This window comes from Mesoplodon bidens (genome assembly GCF_964165515.1).
Source record: "Mesoplodon bidens genome assembly, chromosome: 15".
NCBI classification, from domain to species: domain Eukaryota; kingdom Metazoa; phylum Chordata; class Mammalia; order Artiodactyla; family Ziphiidae; genus Mesoplodon; species Mesoplodon bidens.
The window spans coordinates 74954609-74973172 of NC_138171.1; the positions used below are offsets into that span (position 1 = coordinate 74954609).

The 18564-nt window shown below is 35.7% G+C and overlaps 1 protein-coding gene across 2 annotated transcripts in view; it reads left to right on the top strand.

Annotated features, from left to right (window-relative positions):
- Window positions 1–18564, top strand: part of PLCB1 (phospholipase C beta 1) — a 699301-nt gene that overhangs the window by 452378 nt on the left and 228359 nt on the right. For both annotated transcript variants that reach the window (XM_081257138.1, XM_081257139.1), the window contains exon 4: window positions 15178–15315. In XM_081257138.1, the coding sequence (XP_081113264.1) occupies window positions 15178–15315 (138 nt within the window). The remainder of the gene's footprint in view (window positions 1–15177; window positions 15316–18564) is intronic.

An 18564-nucleotide genomic window follows, 5' to 3' on the forward strand; every position in this document is an offset into this window, starting at 1 on the left:
GTATTAAAAGTGCATGGTCCTTGTAAACATTTGTAAATTACATAAAGGATATTGAAGAAATAAATGCTTATAAATTGAATATTTCTGTGATGTCAAGATAAGGAAAGTCTTTCACACATGACAATAAATCAGAAAATAATTTAAAAGACTGATAGATTTGAATATAAAATTGTTTTAAATTTCTATAGGGGAAAAATACATCATGACAAGAATTTAAGGCAAATGATTTAGAAAAAATATTACAACATATATGCCAGGGAAAGGGTCAATAAAAGCAAAAGTTTCTTATAAATTAATAAGAAACAGAGAAATATCCTACTAGAATAGAGGGGTAACAGCCTGAACAAACAGTTCATACTATAAAAGACATGTGAATAGCCAATAAATAAAGAGATACCCTCACAAGTAATTTTTAAAACAAATAAAAACAGTAAAAAGATATAATTTTTCTTCCAGTAGACTGCCAAAATGAAAACATTGCCAATAACCCATGATTGTGACCTCATCTGCTATTTGTGGGGCTGTAAACTAGTAAAGACTCTTTAGAGAGCATCTGGCAATATGTACCAGAAGTTAAACACGGATACCCTTGACCCTGCAGTTCTCTGCCTAGGAATTTATCTCAAACAGATCTTCAGTCAAGTACATGATAACATAGATACAAAGATGCTTGTTAAAGCATCATTTATAATAAAAACCTGTCCAATGATGAAAGATATATTAAATAAATTGTGGTACATCTGTATAATGGGAGGCTGCAGGATCAATTAAAAAGGCAATATATACCTGTATTTATATAAACATTCCAGTAATATATTAAGTGGCCAAGTTAAAAATAAATATGTGTAGTTTGGTCCCATTTATATACAATTATTTGGATATTTAGGTATGTGTCTAAGTAGAGAAATGTTTATTTTTTTCACATTTTTATTGGAGTATAATTGCTTTACAATGTAGTGTTAGTTTCTGCTGTACAACAAAGTGAATCAGCTATATGCATACATATATCCCCATATGCCCTCCCTCTTGAGCCTCCCTCCCACCCTTCCTATCCCATCCCTCTAAGTCATCACAAAGTATCGAGTTGATCACCCTGTGCTATGCAGCAGCTTACCACGAGCCATCCATTTTACATTTGGTAGTGTATATATGTCAATGCTACTCTCTCTCTCTGTCCCAGCTTCCCCTTCCCCCACTGTGTCCTCAAGTCTGTTCTCTATGTCTGCATCTTTATTCCTACCATGCCACTAGGTTCATCAGTACCGGTTTTTTAGAGTCTATATATATGCGTTAGCATACGGTATTTGTTTTTCTCTTTCTTACTCCACTCTGTACGACAGACTCTAGGTCCATCCATCTCACTACAAATAACTTAGTTTCATTCATTTTTTATGGCTGAGTAATATTCCATTGTATATATGTGCCACATCTACTTTATCCATTCATCTGTCAATGGACATTTAGGTTGCTTCCATGTCCTGGCTATTGTAAATAGTGCTGCAATGAACATTGTGGTCCATGTATATTTTTGAATTATGGTTTTCTCAGGGTGCATGTACAGTAGTGGTATTGCTGGGTCATATGGTAGTTCTGTTTTTAATTTTTTAAGGAACCTCCATACTGTTGTCCATGGTGGCTGTATCAGTTTACATTCCTATCAACAGTGCAGGAGGGTTCCCTTTAGAGAAATGTTTAGAACTACACAGTTCAACTTGTCAACCAGTGGCCTCACATGATTATTTAAATTTAAATTAATTTAAATCAGATTAAATTAAATGAGATTAAAAATTAACTTCCTCAATTGCAATAGACACATATCAAGCATTCTATAGGCACTTGTGGCTAATGGCTACCATATTGGACAGCACAGATACAGAACAATGCCATCAACACGGAAAGTTGTATTAGGAAACACTGATCTAGAAAGATGTTTTCCAACATGTTTTCAGTGGTTGCTTCTGGGTGGTAGAATTCAGAGTTAATTTTGTTTCACTATCCTTTTCTAAATTACTTGAATTTTTTTATAAGTGTATGCCACATCTTCATATTCAGAAGTTATTTTCATCTGAAGAAAGAAACAGCATCTTACAATGTAGATATGAGCATTGCTAATAGTTTGTTATATTTCCTTGAGTGCTCCCTGTACTTATAGTTGCACAGAATTAACACCATGTGTACCAGTTCTTAGGGTTGCTTTTATACCTAATATTATACCATCAACATGATTTTTAAAAGCTGCATAAAATTCCATCCTATATACTTAAGTGATTTTTGTTTTATATGTTGCCTTAAAAATATTACTAAAATATTTAAGAGTTTTGCAAATCACTTGGATTTGGGGAAATCAAATTCATAATGAAACTCATAGTTCTTTTGTTATAGTTACATAAACATCTAATATATCACACTTTGAAGATGCTTTTTTTGTTCTAAATCACTATTCAAAACCACCCTCATAAAACATAATAGCCTTAGAAGTCAGTGTTTTTGATGAAGTACCTTTATAATGCAAACACCCACTTCCACTGTTGAATGTAACAATACACAGAAATCTTTGTTAACATCTGTCTTCTGTGGAGACTTATCCAAAATGTATCGCCTCTCTTTAAGTCCTTTAGAAGCTGTTCTTTAAATGTACATCCTTCATTTGGCTTCCTGGGGCTACATTTTGATACATATAAAAGGATTTAATGATGTGAATCAAAGGGAAAAAATATTTGAGGGATTAAAGAACAATGACCCAAAATCCACGGAAGAGGAGAAAGTGTAACAAATCCACTTGTAACAAATCCATCTTACTCTGCAGGATGTTTTTGCTGTATTTAGAGTTCTATCCAGAATAAAACTGAAATCAGGGACTCTGTTTCTGTAACCATTCTCTGGTAGATAAGACTTTTGCAAGTGGATTTATGATCCACAAATAGGAATAGTCTCCAAAGCACCTCAGACTTAGCGTATTAAAAACCCAACTCATTACCATACCATCTACTCCCCCAACACCTATTCCTTCTCCAGGTGTCCCTGTGTCTCTTGGCTACACCACGTCTCAGTTGTTCAGAACCTGCTAACACCTCCATCTCTTCAATCCCAGTACCTAATCCAACATCAGATCAAGCTAGTTTTGCCTCTTCCGTGTCTTTCAAATGTGTCCAGCTACACCATGATGCCCCTGAAATGCTGCAAGTGCCTCCCTTCCAGTCTGTCCTCTGTATTCTAGCAAATCACACCCTGTTCTTCCTCTGCTTGAACCCATTCAATGGCTCCCCTTTGTTCACAGACTTAGAACTCCCTAAGCAGCACAGACCATACCTCTTAGTATAGTCTGGCTCCCTACCTATCTCCCAGGTTCATTTCACCCAAGCTCCCTTCCCGCTTTGAACTTTCTCTTACTTTGAACTTTCTCTTACTTGATCGTCTTCCTCCACCCACAAGGCATTTACATATGTTGTTTCCCCTGACTGAAGGGCTTCTTACTACTCTCCCTTCACCTGCTAAAGACTCTTCCTCATTTTTCAAATTTTAGTTCACCTAATACTTCTTTAAGGAAGCTCTCCCTTATTCCATTAAATATATCATAACAAGCTCTGTCTTGTTTATTTAGACTCTTTGATTAATTTAATGCTTCTGTCCTCACAAGATTATAAATATCACCAGGGTGTATAGTATCTGTTTTTTTCCCTAATGTAGCTTCATCAACCAGCACCATGCCAGGTAAACAGCAGGTACTTATAAGCATTTGTTCATGGGATGAATAAAGAACTTGTGGCAGATACCCACAAACACTAGGAACACTCTAAATGTTCTTCCACAAAGGAGCCTTTGGAACATCTGTCAATAGCAGAGTGTCTCTAGACAACCAGACTCTCTAATGAGGAGAAAACCATGCTAGTCATTGTACTTTGGAGTGAAATGCTCTTATTACATTTCACTTTGAGTTGGACTATAATTGTATTTGAAGGTGAGAGTTCAGGACCCAGCCCTATAGGTTTAGAGCCCAGGAAGCTGGGATCTACCCAACAGAACCATTCTAGGGGAGTACCCAGAGTGAGGTCCTCTTACATGTGTCAGATAAGGACCGAGGAGAGGAATTTGTGACAATAAAGCAATTGTGAAGCAATCTCCAGCCAGGAAGAAAACCAGAAAGAAGCTAAAATAGATAAATTGATGCCTATAGAGATTTGGGGGTGATGCTGTTCAAACGGACACGTTTCCCTATTTCCCAGAAGCATAGCAGTCTCTTTTAACTTTTACACACCACCTCTGGACACAACTAGTGATGAGCTGGAGCCAGCTCATACCAGTTCATGATAGTCAATTGTTAAATTTTTGGTAAATGTGCTACTGGTTGTTAAACACAGCCATTATTATAAATTAAATAAGATGAATTTGCAACTAAATAAATTATATTAAAAACAAAGGTAATAAATACTCAAAACTCATCACTTTCTATTTATTTTGTTATATTTTATGATTATCTATGATCTTGAGGCTATTTATAGCTCTTGTATCTGTACAGTGAAATATTATATAATAGTATGCCACATCTGTAGCACATCTGTATATCTCTTTCCTCTTCTGAATCCAATGATGTTATTTGGGTAGTTTGAAATTGCCTATAGTGGCAGTATTTACATCATGAAAAGTGGTAAGTGCTACAATTCAGGGATATGGGGATTTTTGTTCTTGTTGTTTGTTTGCTTGGGTTTTGTTGGTTTTTTTTCCTTTGAAAGCCTTAAACATGTACCAGCATACCATGAAATGCAACCTATTCATGGCTCAGTGCAATCCATTTTTTGTAATTAATTGTTGAAACTAGCCAACAATGCTAGGAAATCACTAGATTGAAGTGAAACTCTGAGCGAATCTTCCAATATCTTCTACAGTATATTTCACAAGAAGGTATCAAGTGGGAATCTTTAAAGAAAAGAAAGGAAAGTGCATGAATCCTCTTACTCCCACTTTGTAGACAACTCTGTTTCTTGAGTCCCTAAGTCAGTGTTTGCTATGAATTAATCATAAAGCAAGTATTTGAATGAATTGGAGAACTCAAGAAGTGGAATAATTTGAGTTGATCCTTGACAGTAGGATGATTTATCTTTATATGAAACTGGGTTACATTACAGTTCATCCTAAAACAGTCCATGCCTTAAATGTTGTCTTCTTAAGATGATATAAAAACATTTAGTTTGCCAGTTTCCAAAGGCTTTACAAAATCCCCCAAGGAATACTTTGGTAGGGGAGAGAAAAGATGACTGAGTGGGAAGGACAGAAAAGGTGAAAAGAGGGATAAATGATATTTGAGAACAAAGTTAAAATAAATTACTTCAAAAGTGATTAGTGCAGGTCGACAAGTAAAATGCAAAGAATTAGCTACTAATGTCCTGGGAATACTTACTTGTTTTTTTGTACAATTTTTGTAAAATTTTGAGAGCCTCATAACTCATTGAATTCTTTTTACATTCCTGTTTAGAATTGTACTAGCAATCTTGGCGATACCGTAATGGCATGGAGATATTATTAACCTGCCTGATTTTACTGACTAGACACATTCAAATAACTCTCAAGATAGCTGTTTTCTCATGGAAAGTTGAGGCCTTAGAGATGACAACTTTGGTCTTCATGTGTAATGTTGGATTATTTGATGGATGGATAGCAAAGAATTTTAGAAGACATTTTCTTACTTTCAAAGAGAAGCACACACATAAAAAGATATATTTAAGACAGGGCTTATTTAGATGCTATTTGTTATTTCTTATAAAAGTAGACATCAGACCTCCTCCAGACTTTGAATTTCAAAGAGTTTTATATACCTGTGTTTCTGAAGGGATAATACATTATTGATCTTTATTCATTATGGAATATAGTTAACTCATTTATCTAGAGTAATGGAAAATAAAAGAGATATAAATAAAACAAAGAGATAAATGTGAAAATCAAATAATATTTAATCCTGAAATATTTTTAGAACCTTTAATAGACACACATTCATATCTATATTTAGACACTGCTAGATAACTTATCTATTTACTTCAAACTCCTTTAGTTTCCTATAGCAAATTGACAGGAAAATTTCTTTCCTTTAAGCTCCTATATCCCTTTTATAATTTTAATAAGAAAAAGATAAACAGCTGCAATTTTTCACTGCTATTTTTCATGTCATACTTAAAATAAATTAATTACATAAGTCACCACAAAAATATGTGAATTCTTTCTTTACACGTGACACAGTACAGTTTGCAGATTCAATTTTGATTACCACACTAATGTTTTAAGGTGAGAAGACCTTTCTTTATTATCATTCATTTTTAGTAAAAACTAAGCTGAAACTCAGAGAAAAAATTTGCCTAATTTTCAAAGCTAGTTGAGCACAGGAGCCAGAAACATAAAAGTTCTAGAAATGTCTTTTAGCACTCTTTAAATTATGCTTCCCATGGAAGAGCAAATTAAGGAAAATATAAAGGAAAAGTGTGTGTGTTTAAATATAATATAATAAATAGATACAAATGTAAATACAAATATAATTCTTGCTTGATAAGTCACATATATATATTTGTAGTAACATGTTCTGGTGTCCATAAGAAATTAAATTATTCAGTAGATGCCCCTATACTGTCTTTCATTTTCAGGCTATTGATTTATTTTTCACATACTCACAGCTTGTTATGTGCTGCCCTGAGCACTTAACATATAATTATTCATTTATTCCTGAAACAAAGAAACTGAGTCATAGAAGGATTAAGAGAACTCACGAGGTTACATTGCTTTTAATTGGCACATCTGAAACTCAGAGTCAGATAGACAGGATACAATTTCTGCTGTCTCCCTCAAAGTGTCAGAAGTCCTTAGCATCTACGCTAAGCATATGGATTTTCCAGAAACTGCAAAGGGAGCATTGTTTGTGTTTGTCATTGCTAAGGAATTGTTGAGCCTTCTTTTTTTAATATGCTAGATTTTCCCTTCTGTTCTGAGGTTTCAGAAGCCCCTTTGGTACCCTCTAATTGTATCAAATACCTTACAAGGAGGCAGATCCCACAACAAAATAGGAAAAAAAAATATCTCACCAATTAAAGAACTCATGGAGCAGAGAGAGCTTAGTAAATATTATCTGCATTCTTTTAACAAACACGCCTCATTATTCTAAAACTTAGAAACAATGATAATGAAACTTACCCAGAAACACCATGCTCCCCCTCAACCCACCCCACCCCCCAAAATGTAAGGCATGTCACCCACTCTGTGGGGGATTTTAACCAGGAAGGAACATATGAGGGCTAATTGCCTGCTTTGCACACACTGCTAGCCCTCAGTACCTGTGGCTTTTTATGCACTGGAGTGGAAATGACTGTGTATACGAATTTTACTAGGAGTTAGGTGGTTGCATGTGTCACAGAAGGCCTGGGGAGAGTTTGAAACATGAATGACAAGCTATCTATACTTTAGAATTTTTAAGTTTGACAAATACTGACTCGATGAGGAAGAGGAAACTCACTTCTTTTCCCACTGACTTTAAAAAAAAAAAACTGCTATATATTTCATGCACTTTGACTTTCAGTAAAGATTACTGTACAAATGATGATTGAACTTGGCTGTTTGGCTTCCATTCTTTCCTAGCAAGACAAGTGGTAACACTAGACCATATTTCTTTCCTATTTTAATTTCACATTTGGATTATTTTGTATCTTTAGGAACTGCCTAAAATATCACTAAGGGAGACGACTTGAATGGATGCTGATTTATTTAAGTTTATTCTGCCATTTGAAATATTTGCACTATTTTTATATCAACTCCGTCAAATTGGCTACGCTTTTTAACACAATGTGATACAGAGAGGGCTTAGACTTTATGATCAACTGTACCTGGCGGCAAACCTTCCTTCCCCCATTTTATAAAACTGGGCAAATTACTTTACCCACCCCCAAACCTCAAGAGTTCTCATTTGCAAACTGAGGGGAAGAAAAACATAGCTACCTTTCAGCATTAGTTTGCAGATGAAGCAGAGGGAAAAATATAGAAAAGCTAGGATGGTGCTTGACAAACGATTACTAATTAGAACTTACTGTGGCTATATTTATTATTTTTTATAGAGAACTGATCAGTTAGGAATCTAAATCTATTTGCCCTAATGAAATTCCTTCAAATGTAGATCCCATAGAATACATGAAGTTTAATCAATATCAGGACCAAATTTTATTTTACAGTCATTCCTTCAACAGTGTAACAGACATTTTCTGTGCACCCATATTCCACTGGCCCACCCCAGTGTTTACCTGTAGAGTTCCTACATAGTCCTGAGAATGTTTTCTGGCCATAATACAAGGGAGTGGGTATCCCAGGAGAGATGCTCCATCAACAAAAGACGGGAGTTGACAGATCAGTACTCCAGTTTCCAGGATCCTTGGGGGTGTGTTCACACTGTCTTAGGGTGGCGCTGGTTGGATTGAGCCTCAGTTGCCCAAAGTGGTAATCTGCTCTATATCCTACATACTGTAAACATGCTATCTATTGGTTTTCTTTCCTCCTTGTCTTACTCTCTCATTGTACTTCCTGTGATCACCTCCAAAGTAATGTATCAATACTTGCCCCCAGATCATTGACTCAGGTCTGTTTCTGAAGTATCAAGACAAGCATCCTGTTACCTGAGCATGTTTACTGTGACCTAGGAACCTAGCTCAGATAATGCAACTTCTTGAAATAACAGCATTTGTGTAGCTCTAACAAGTATCACTTGGACATCTCTACATTCTAGGACTTACTTGTTCCCAGGAATCTAGGCACCTTATTTTAATCCCCTTTTTCTTCTCCTTCTGAGTGTCAGCTGGCTGAACGCCTCCAGCACCAACTTCCTCTTCCTCTTCATTCTTTGAAACTATGTAGCTTTGAAACTATGTTAAAACCACACCCTGAGCTTGTTCACTGAAAGGAGGAAAACCTCAAGCAGTTAAATTTTACATCAATCACTAGAATGCTAGTTGGAGATTTTCCTTGAATTTATATCTCTCTCCTCTTTAGCCATTCCCAAGGATAAACAAAATTTTAGCTGCATAGATATGCCTATGATCAAGGGGAATATTTTTCAGGGTGATTGCATTTACATTTCTTCTAAACTATTTTTTTTCTTTTAGATTTGAAAAGTCTGTTAGTTTTTAGCTCAATAAACTCATGCCTGGCACCTTCAGGACACTTTATTTTGGATGGAGATGCATAGCCAGGCCAACTAAATGTTTTCTTCTCCTCCAACAGATTTTTTTACTTGTACATGGAGGTGTCCCATGAGTGCAGTGAAGACTGTGTATACAACTTCATCACCACTCTATCCAAACAAGTATAAATAATCTTTTTATGATAATGCCTCTGTCAGATATGAAGGGCTGAACTGCTCTTTTTCTTTCTAGTATTTGCCCATAGTCACTTTTCTTTATCATAGTCAGTCTGTTCTCACTTTGTTATTCCCTCCTTCTAAAGAAATAGCTGAAAAATATTCAAGCCACCCCCGTCCTCACTTACAGGGAAAAATGGATAAACAACGTCCTCCAAGTCTTCCCCTCTGTGTAGGAGAATGTTCATGGGACCACATTTCAGAGTTTAAAATCCATGCAAGTGGAAACTGTTTTATCTAAAAAGGCTTGCTGGTTGTGTGAGCTGCCTAAACTACTGGTATATCCTGAAGAAGAGAATAGTATTCCTCATGATGTTCAAAAAAAGAGCAAAACTTTTGCAGTGAGAGGTGTGAGAATAAGTATTGATTCCAAGGGGTTTGTTCATCTATTTTTTATTTTCCAAAAGGTAAATGTTAAATTCAAAACCTTGATGGAAAACCACCCTTGACATAAGATTATATCTTTCCTTTACAACAGATTTAAATAAAGCATAAACATGCTAATGCCATTTTAATCTAACAAGGAATCTATCTCTTTCATTTCTGACTGTTGTACTGAGTGTTAATAGAAAGACTTTTATATACCTGGTTCTTTTTCTGAATGATGGATTAAAGTTACATCTATATAATTTTAATTCAGATCAAAAATGTTGTATTAAGTGCTGGGAATAAAATTAACCTAATATGCAAATTGTTCAATAAGCCTAACATCCAGTAAAGATATATTTTATGGGGATGAAAAATGAGTGAGGTATATTTTCTGCACCAAGAATGTTTTTGGTATCAAAATGAAATCTAAGGTCTTGAAAGACTTTTTTTATTTTGCATATATCTGACATAAAAATAAAATAGCTTTTCTTTGAAAGTCATATATATTAAGGAATGAAGGTTGAAACTGGGATTTGACTCTTTTAAAAAGCATCTTTTAACATGTGATTATCCTTTTTATTAATTTCTATTTTGTTGAATGATATGTTATAATTATAGTAATGCATACCTGTGTCTAAGGTGTAGACGGGTCTTGACTTTCTTCAGTTGCCTAGTACCTGGAAATGGGAATCATTAATCTGAGCAACTTCGCTTTCTTTGCAGCAGAACTGAGGTAGTTTAATCACAAATCCCAATGATCAAGAGAAAATGAACTTATTTAGTCAGACAGTCTCTATTTTGTAACTCTTATGGGAATGAATAGAGATGATCCTGCACTTAACATTAAAATTACACTTAAATTATAGCTGCCAGGATTCTTAGTTGGTCTGGCTAATTCCAATGGTGGAGACACATGTAGGATATTCTCTGGGGAAAGCAGGCCTGAGTGCCAGCTTAGTGACACTATGAAATTTCAAGTTCACCTCACCTCTTTTTTTCTTTTCTGAGCTACATTCTTTAGTGTTCTGCAACAGAGAAATTGGACATTTTTATAGAGTTGTGGGGATAGCTTGTTTTCTTTGTAAAATTTTCAAAGAATTTATATCATTGCAGGGACCAAGAAATATGTTTGAACTTGGTAGTAACCTACGTAAGTAAATCCTTTTCTGAAAACTGGTCAGGAAGTTCAATCAATAAGAAACAGAAATAAGATTCCTTAGTAGAATAGATTTTGGGAAGAGGGTGGTTTTATGCAAACTGTCTAGAGGTTTTTGTTATTGTTACAACATATTTTGATTTTGTTTGTTTTTGAAATGCAGCCACTCATATCCCCAGACCTGAGAAACAACCCCTGAGAGACAACCATTTTTTAGACATATTTACTTTATTTTTGTTTGTTTTTGTTTATGTTTTGGCCATCCCACGTGGCTTGCGGGATCTTAGTTCCCAACCAGAGGTTGAACCCTGGGCAGTGAAAGCACCGAGTTCTAACCACTGGACTGCCAGGGAACTCCCTAGACATGTTTACTTTAAATCCTTCCACTTACAAGTTTCTCCAAACACTGGGTGCCTTGCTGTTTATTCTTCTAGATAATTTCCCCCTTTTGCCTATTCTCTGAGGGTCTTCTTTGCTGAAAACAACTGAGGGCAACTTTTGGTACTTGAAAGGACAGATATCTTTTCCAAGTATACCCTTCACATAACAATCTGCTCAGTAATGAGGAATGAGATTTGAAGCCACCACATCAGCTTAGGATGTTGTGTTCAAAATAGAAAGCGTACAAGTAAAAAGAAAAGTGAAGTCATGTCTTAAGAGAGATTTCTAACATAACAATGTTTGGTGTTGATAAAAATGAAATAGATGAAGAAAAAGTATAATTTTAAAGAGAAATAAAATGATTAATGATGGAAAAGAAAGTAAAATATAGTTTAAAAATTAGTATGATCCATCACCAAGAAAAGGTATTAGTAAGAAAGTTTGTTATATATTTAAACAATATCTCTTCTTGCTTTCAGAACTACATAACTTTAAAATATTGTGGTTTCTCTTGAAGTTCTAAATTTTATTTCTAAAATTTCTTGCTCCTCCAGTTCATGCTCAATATTTTTAAAAATTTATTATTGATATATAAATGTTAACTATCTCAGATGTAGACAGATATATAACAATGAACCCTCAAATACCTACCCCTCAGATTCAATCATCATCATCATTTTGCCAGACTGCATTATCTTCCCAATCCCATACATATATATATATATATATATATATATATATATGTAACCATTAAACCATTAGTGGGAAAACTTAACAGAGCTGCCACAAAGAGTTGGTCATCTTTCTCAAAACTTCCTGTTTACTGTACCTAACAGTATTGTTAGGGACAGTGTGAATCCGAGAATCCCTTTTCCAGAATTTTTTTCTATTCTGGACACCTTCCCTCGGTCCTCTGTACTTGCCCGGGGTTCCTATTTCTCAAGGAAAACTCAAATGAATCCCTGAGCCCCACACCTAGTCCCTGAAGTTCTGAGAGGTGACACTCTTTAATCCATCAACTATTAATAAGTGGGCAAAAGTATTTTTAATGGATATGTGAATTAGGCAGGGAAGTAGTATAGAAGGAAGAGAAAATACTTGAAAGAGAAAAGAGCCAGAGGGTGAGTCACATGACTGTCAATGGAAGGAAAGAAAGGATAGAAAATATAGAGCGCATTCAATTCCAAGTATTGTCCCATTAAATGTTGTAGACCCAAAGATATTGATGGACTTTGTAATCACTGATTTAACGCTAGGGATTTATAATTACAAGTTTCAGGTGGTTTCTGAAGTTTATTTTTCTCTTCTAAGTACACACAAAAAAATTTTAAGTACTGATCAAATGTATTTTCTCTTTGAAATTTGCCTCAATGGTGATCAAAACCTGAGATGCAGTTAATTGTTTCACAGAACAGCTGGTATCATTCTTTAAGTAGCCTTCACAAAAAGTCCATTCTTTTGGAACATTCTCCTTTAATCTTTCATTAATGGTAAAATGTTAAACATTTCCCTTTTTGCTATGATTGTTTATTTAATATTTTTTTTACTGTGTTCCTCTCCTTTTCTAGGTCATGCAAATTGATACTTTTGTGATAGCATTTGATCTTTCAAGGAGGGCTGATGTCTTGATAAATTATCAGCTTGTTAGTCAAGTTGAAGTTTTGATTATATGGGGCACAGCTTTGAAATGGGATTTCCTCTCATCATAACTTACCTGAAAATGTTCCTCTTCATTCAGCTGAACAGAGGAGAAAGTTTTATTAATTAAAGAGATAATTAATGTCACCAAATCAAATAACTCAGCTCGAAAGGTTTTGTTGTTTCTTTCTTGGTTTTTTCAAGTCTGCTTTTTCTTTATAAGGGTGCTGTATATAAAAACCTCAGAAGGGAGATCAGAATAACCATCCTAAGTCATTAAGCGCTGTTGGCCCAGCATTTATCTAAATAAATAAGAATGTAAGTTGTTTCCTTGCTCAGAAGCTGGCTGAAAATTTGCTAAGTGATTGATTTGATGCTAATTTTCTGCATGAAGTTCTTATCTTCTTCAAGGCCTGTATGAAAGGAAAATAAATTCAGCCAAAATGACGGAGCCCTATGTAGATTTTGTTTTGAATTCAGAAAGTTTGGAAATCTCCTTTGCCCAGCAGGACTAGATCTCCAAGGGACCCATACTTATGATATCACAAAGAAGGCAACTTGCTCTTAAAAGACTGCAGAATTTCTCTATGTCCACATCCCAGTACTTTTTGAGGATAGAACTGAAATAACATATCCATGGCAGGCGCCGCCATGTGGCTCACTCGAACAGTCCTCTCTGTCAGTGTTCAGTGTGGAGAAAGTCCACGCTGTGACCCTCAGCTAGGTTTCTGCCCCAGCCCTAGTTGGCATTGTTGTGTTTTGATTTTGCCAAACCACCCTCTTCATTTCAATGTGTTCATGAATTGAGGAGAAGGATGAGATTTTACATTTCAATATGTGATTCATGGGATGATTGGAGGAAATAAGGGGAGAATTGTGACACATAAAAATGTGTTACTGAATGACAGTGTGACAGAAAGAGCTCTTGACTTAGGACCGTAAGTCTTTTTTCCAGCTTTATTGAGATATAATTAACACACAATATTGTGTAAGTTTAGGTGCACAGCATGTTGATTTGTTACACTTATATATTGCAAAATGATTACCACCAGATTGTTAGCTAACGCCTCCATCACCTCACATAATTATCATTTCTTTTTTGTGGTGAGAACATTTAAGATCTACTCCCCTAGCATTTTTCCAATATATAATACAATATTATTAACTATAATCACCATGCTATACATTAGATCCCCAGAACTTATCTTGTACCTGTAAATTTATACCCTTTGACCAACATCTCCCCATTTTTCCCACCCTCCAGTCCCTGGTAACCACTACTCTAATATCTGTCACTATGAGTTCAGTTTTTTTTAAATCACATATAAGTGATATCATGCAGTATTTGTCCTTCTCTTTCTGACTTATTTCACTTAGCATAATACCATGAGGATTGGGACTTCTCTGGTGGCGCAGTGGTTAAGACTCCACGCTCCCAATGCAGAGGGCCCAGGTTCTATCCGTGGTCAGGGAACTATATTCTACATGCATGCCACAACTAAGGAGCCCACCTGCTGCAACTAAGACCCAGCACAACCAAATAAATAAATTAATATAATATAATATATTATAATATAAAAAAAAATACCGTGAGGATCTGAGGATCATAAATCTTTATGCAGAAATACTCTCTTCACAACCTTTGGGCAAGTTATTTCACCTCTCTGGGCCTTTCTGGGTTGAAGGACTTCAACTCATACCAGTTTCTAGTAAGAATAAAAGGCAACTTTACCTAGAGATTATCATACTAAGTGAAGTAAGCCAGACAGAGAAAGACAGATATCATATGATATTGCTTATATATGGAATCTAAAAATATGATGCAAAGGAACTTATTTACAAAACAGAAATTGATCCACAGATGTAGAGAACAAACTTATGGTTACCAAAGAGGAAAGGAGGGACGAGGGATAATTTAGGAGTTTGAGATTAACATATACACACTACTATATATAAAATAGATGACGAACAACGACCTACTGCATACCATGGGGAACTCTACTCAGTTTTTGTAATAATCTATAAGGGAAAAAAATCTGAAAAAGAATATATATACATATATATCTCCAAATCACTTTGCTGTACACCTGAAACTAACACAAGATTGTCAATCAGCTATACTTCAATAAAAATTTAAAAATTAAAAAAAGAATAAAAGGCAACTTTGTTTTTAAGTCATTCTAACTCTAATTCTTTTGATATTATGCTCTAAAATCTCTAGCTAAAACTAAATATTTCAACATTTATTATTATCCAGGACCCCAAATTACGTGAACTTCTGGATGTGGGGAACATCGGGCGCCTGGAACATCGCATGATAACAGTGGTGTATGGGCCTGACTTAGTTAACATCTCCCATTTGAACCTCGTGGCTTTCCAAGAAGAAGTGGCCAAGGTATGTGGATTGAAACTTCTGGAGCTTGTCACCTCAATCTGAATCCGTATGATATTGTCCTGATTCTTATGAAAGACTTTGAGTTTTTGTCATATTTAGCATGTGTTAAAATTCCATCTAAAAATCATTCTGCTGCCAAGTAGAAGTGTAATTCAAACACTTCCAAGTAATGACATTGGCTTAGAATAATGGATATTTTACATTAGAAAATAAGGCATTTGAAATAATTTCTTTGCAAAAGAAAATATAGATGAAACCACATTCCATTTCACCTAAACCTCTTATCCCAACCCATTTTCTCTTAGCCTTACCATCTTCTTTCCATCCCTTTCCTAGAGGGCAGACATTTAAGTACCTATTTAACTTCTTTTACCATGTGCACACTTAACCCATGATTACACACATAGTAGCTGCTCAATTAATATGGGAAAGAATGAAAAGTTTAAAATTTTAAATAACAATTTAAATAATAATAAATATTCATTCAGCCATGGACTAGAAAGGTGAATTAGGCATGGCCCTCTCCATTAAGGAGCTGCTAGTTTACTAAGATAGTGAGTCTTTCAGATGCATACAGAAATAACCAGAACAAAGGCAAGATATATCAAACAAGAAGCTATGAACTTCTGGGAAACTTGGACTCAAGTTTGATGCTTTCTCTAAAAATGTCCAACTGCCATTAGAAGAGAACTGAAATGAACATATTGAAAGAAAAGATTTCTTTTTCCATGTTTATGGTTTATAAGATACTAGTGATGATCCTGACCCTTCATACAATTTCTTTCCAGAGTTAAGAATATGAATCTAGGAACACTTTGAAGTCTGCATATCATGTCTGTGCCCTTACACAGTTCTCATATGACGGATCAGAACTATGGGGTCATGTCAGGCCAGTGTTCATTGCCTGAGCATTATGATCTATAATTTTTTAAGCCTCAGTGCTCTGATATTTTTTTGAGCTACACCAGATAATCTGACCTGACCTCTAATTCTTTAGTGATTACGGTAGAGGTTTATTCCCAAAAGTTGCATAACATCAACTTCAATTCTTATAATGGAATAAATAAAGTGCCAACTAGTTTTGACACACTGAGGTCTTTAGAAACTACTCATCAAGGCTGTGTTACAAACCCCATCTATTTTCTCTCTTTAAGAACCAAGTCACCCATTTACTTCTATGGTATCATTTATGCTTGGAGAGAGACTTCTGTTCAGTGAAACATTGTCTGCGTGACAGCATCGTACTTGCTTGCAATCACTCTTATTCTGGTACCTGCTGGTATTCTGTTGAGTGTATACACTTCACTTCTCAATATATGTATGGATGGTTGGATGGATGGATGAATATAGATAAACAAGTACTAAATATTTCTAAAATATTTTTAAACTATCATTCCTGAAATACAGTCGTATTCAGTTTTTTTAAAAAATGACCAATTCATGATATTCATTAACTCTCAGTTAAAAGCATTCACTAAATGACAGTGACTTTCAGGGAGGCTTTTACTGTGAGTGAATATAGTTTTATATTACAAACCAATCTGCATATCTTATATTGCATTAAACCTTTGTGTGGTTGAGTTGAAAACATTATAATTTCCTCCTCTCTTTAATTTCCTGTGGGCTTCTGCTCACTAATTGCCTTTAGGGATTTTGATTACTGAGCCCTGTAGTATTCCCTCTCAGAACTGAATCTATAGACGTTTTTCCAGCAGCTACTTGCTTAGTATAATTAATGAAGATACAGAATATGTTGTGCCTTCCCAGACTGTGATATTCTATAGGACAATTTTCCTCAATTGAAATTGCTCAGCCAGAAGATTAAAATTTGCAAACACCATGTACTCTGAAAACTTAATTTCCACCCTTTTAATTGTCAGCACTGTCTCATAACATCACACCTTCTGTTTAGTCTTCGGAGCCAACATACCTAGTACCTTGCATAGTGCCAGCACCAAAGTAAACAGTTTCCTTCATTATGTATAACACCCGACAGGAACCTGAGTTTCTTTGAAAGTCAAATGTCTTCAGAAAAATTTGTTTACCAAGGGATTCTGGCTCATTCATTCATTCAACACACATTTGTCAGGTGCCTTCTGTGTTCCAGTGTCAGGGACACAGCATTCTGGAGGAAATAAAAAGATAAATCACGATGATGAAGTACACTTACTGTACTGTACAGACCTAAGATGGAGGTCTGTGTGGAAGGATATAGCAGGAGGAGAGGGTATGAGGATGGGGGAAGGGGATTATTTCTTCATGGAGTGCTCAGAGAAGGCAAAAATCTGAAGAAAGTTGCAACAATATCATAGATTCCTGAGAAATCTCTTGAGTCGATTAAAATTGTTTTTTATCAGAACCAGGACTTCAGCTTTCCTAAATATATTATTCCAGATTTGCATGCTTTCTTTCTTACATAAATCACTTGAGATTGATTTTTTTTATTTATTCTTTAAGACAAGTGACTCCTTTCAAAGGTGGATTTGGGGAAAACTGTCTTTCAATTTTTCCCTCTGTAGTTGGACTAGAAGAGTGGTATCTTTTGCAGTTAAGTAAAAGTCACTCTCCTTGTTATGCAGCATGATTTGCCAACTCTCTGTGTCCTAAAGATGGACTTTCCCTGATCCCTCGAGGGATACCTCCCTTTAATATACCTGAAAAATGGGTGGTTTGTTTCACATTTGCCCTCTGAGTCTCACACTTATTCCTGCATCTCCTGCTGCCCTGAGGACCAATGAACACATCCACATTTGCTACTCCTGGAACTCCTGGACTTCAAGCCCCCTCTCCGGGATGCCCTGAGCCCTCCTCAGAGCTTCAGGGGGGAGGTGAATACCATCATCCTTCCCTTTACTCTCCCACTGTTAATTCCCAACAGTCCTCCACGCACAGCTATGTGAATCCTGGCAAAGGTGGAGGTACCAGCAAAGGAAACTAGCAAAGGCAACAGATGTCGATTTCTTGTATTGTGATGTAGGCTTCTGAAGGACTTTGGCTTTTATTTTGGGAGATGGAAGCCATTGGAGGGTTTTGAGCAGATGGTGGACTTGGTCTGACTTAACTCTTTAGTCAATAATGGACCGCAAGGGCAGAGGCAATATTGGAAGCAGGGAGATCAGGTAAAAAACTACAGAAATATTTTAAGTGGGTTATTAGTATCTTGGACCAAGGGGGAGCTATGTAGGAGATAAGAAGGGGTCTGAATATCTATATCTACATCTACTTAAAGGAAGAATCCAGAGCATAACA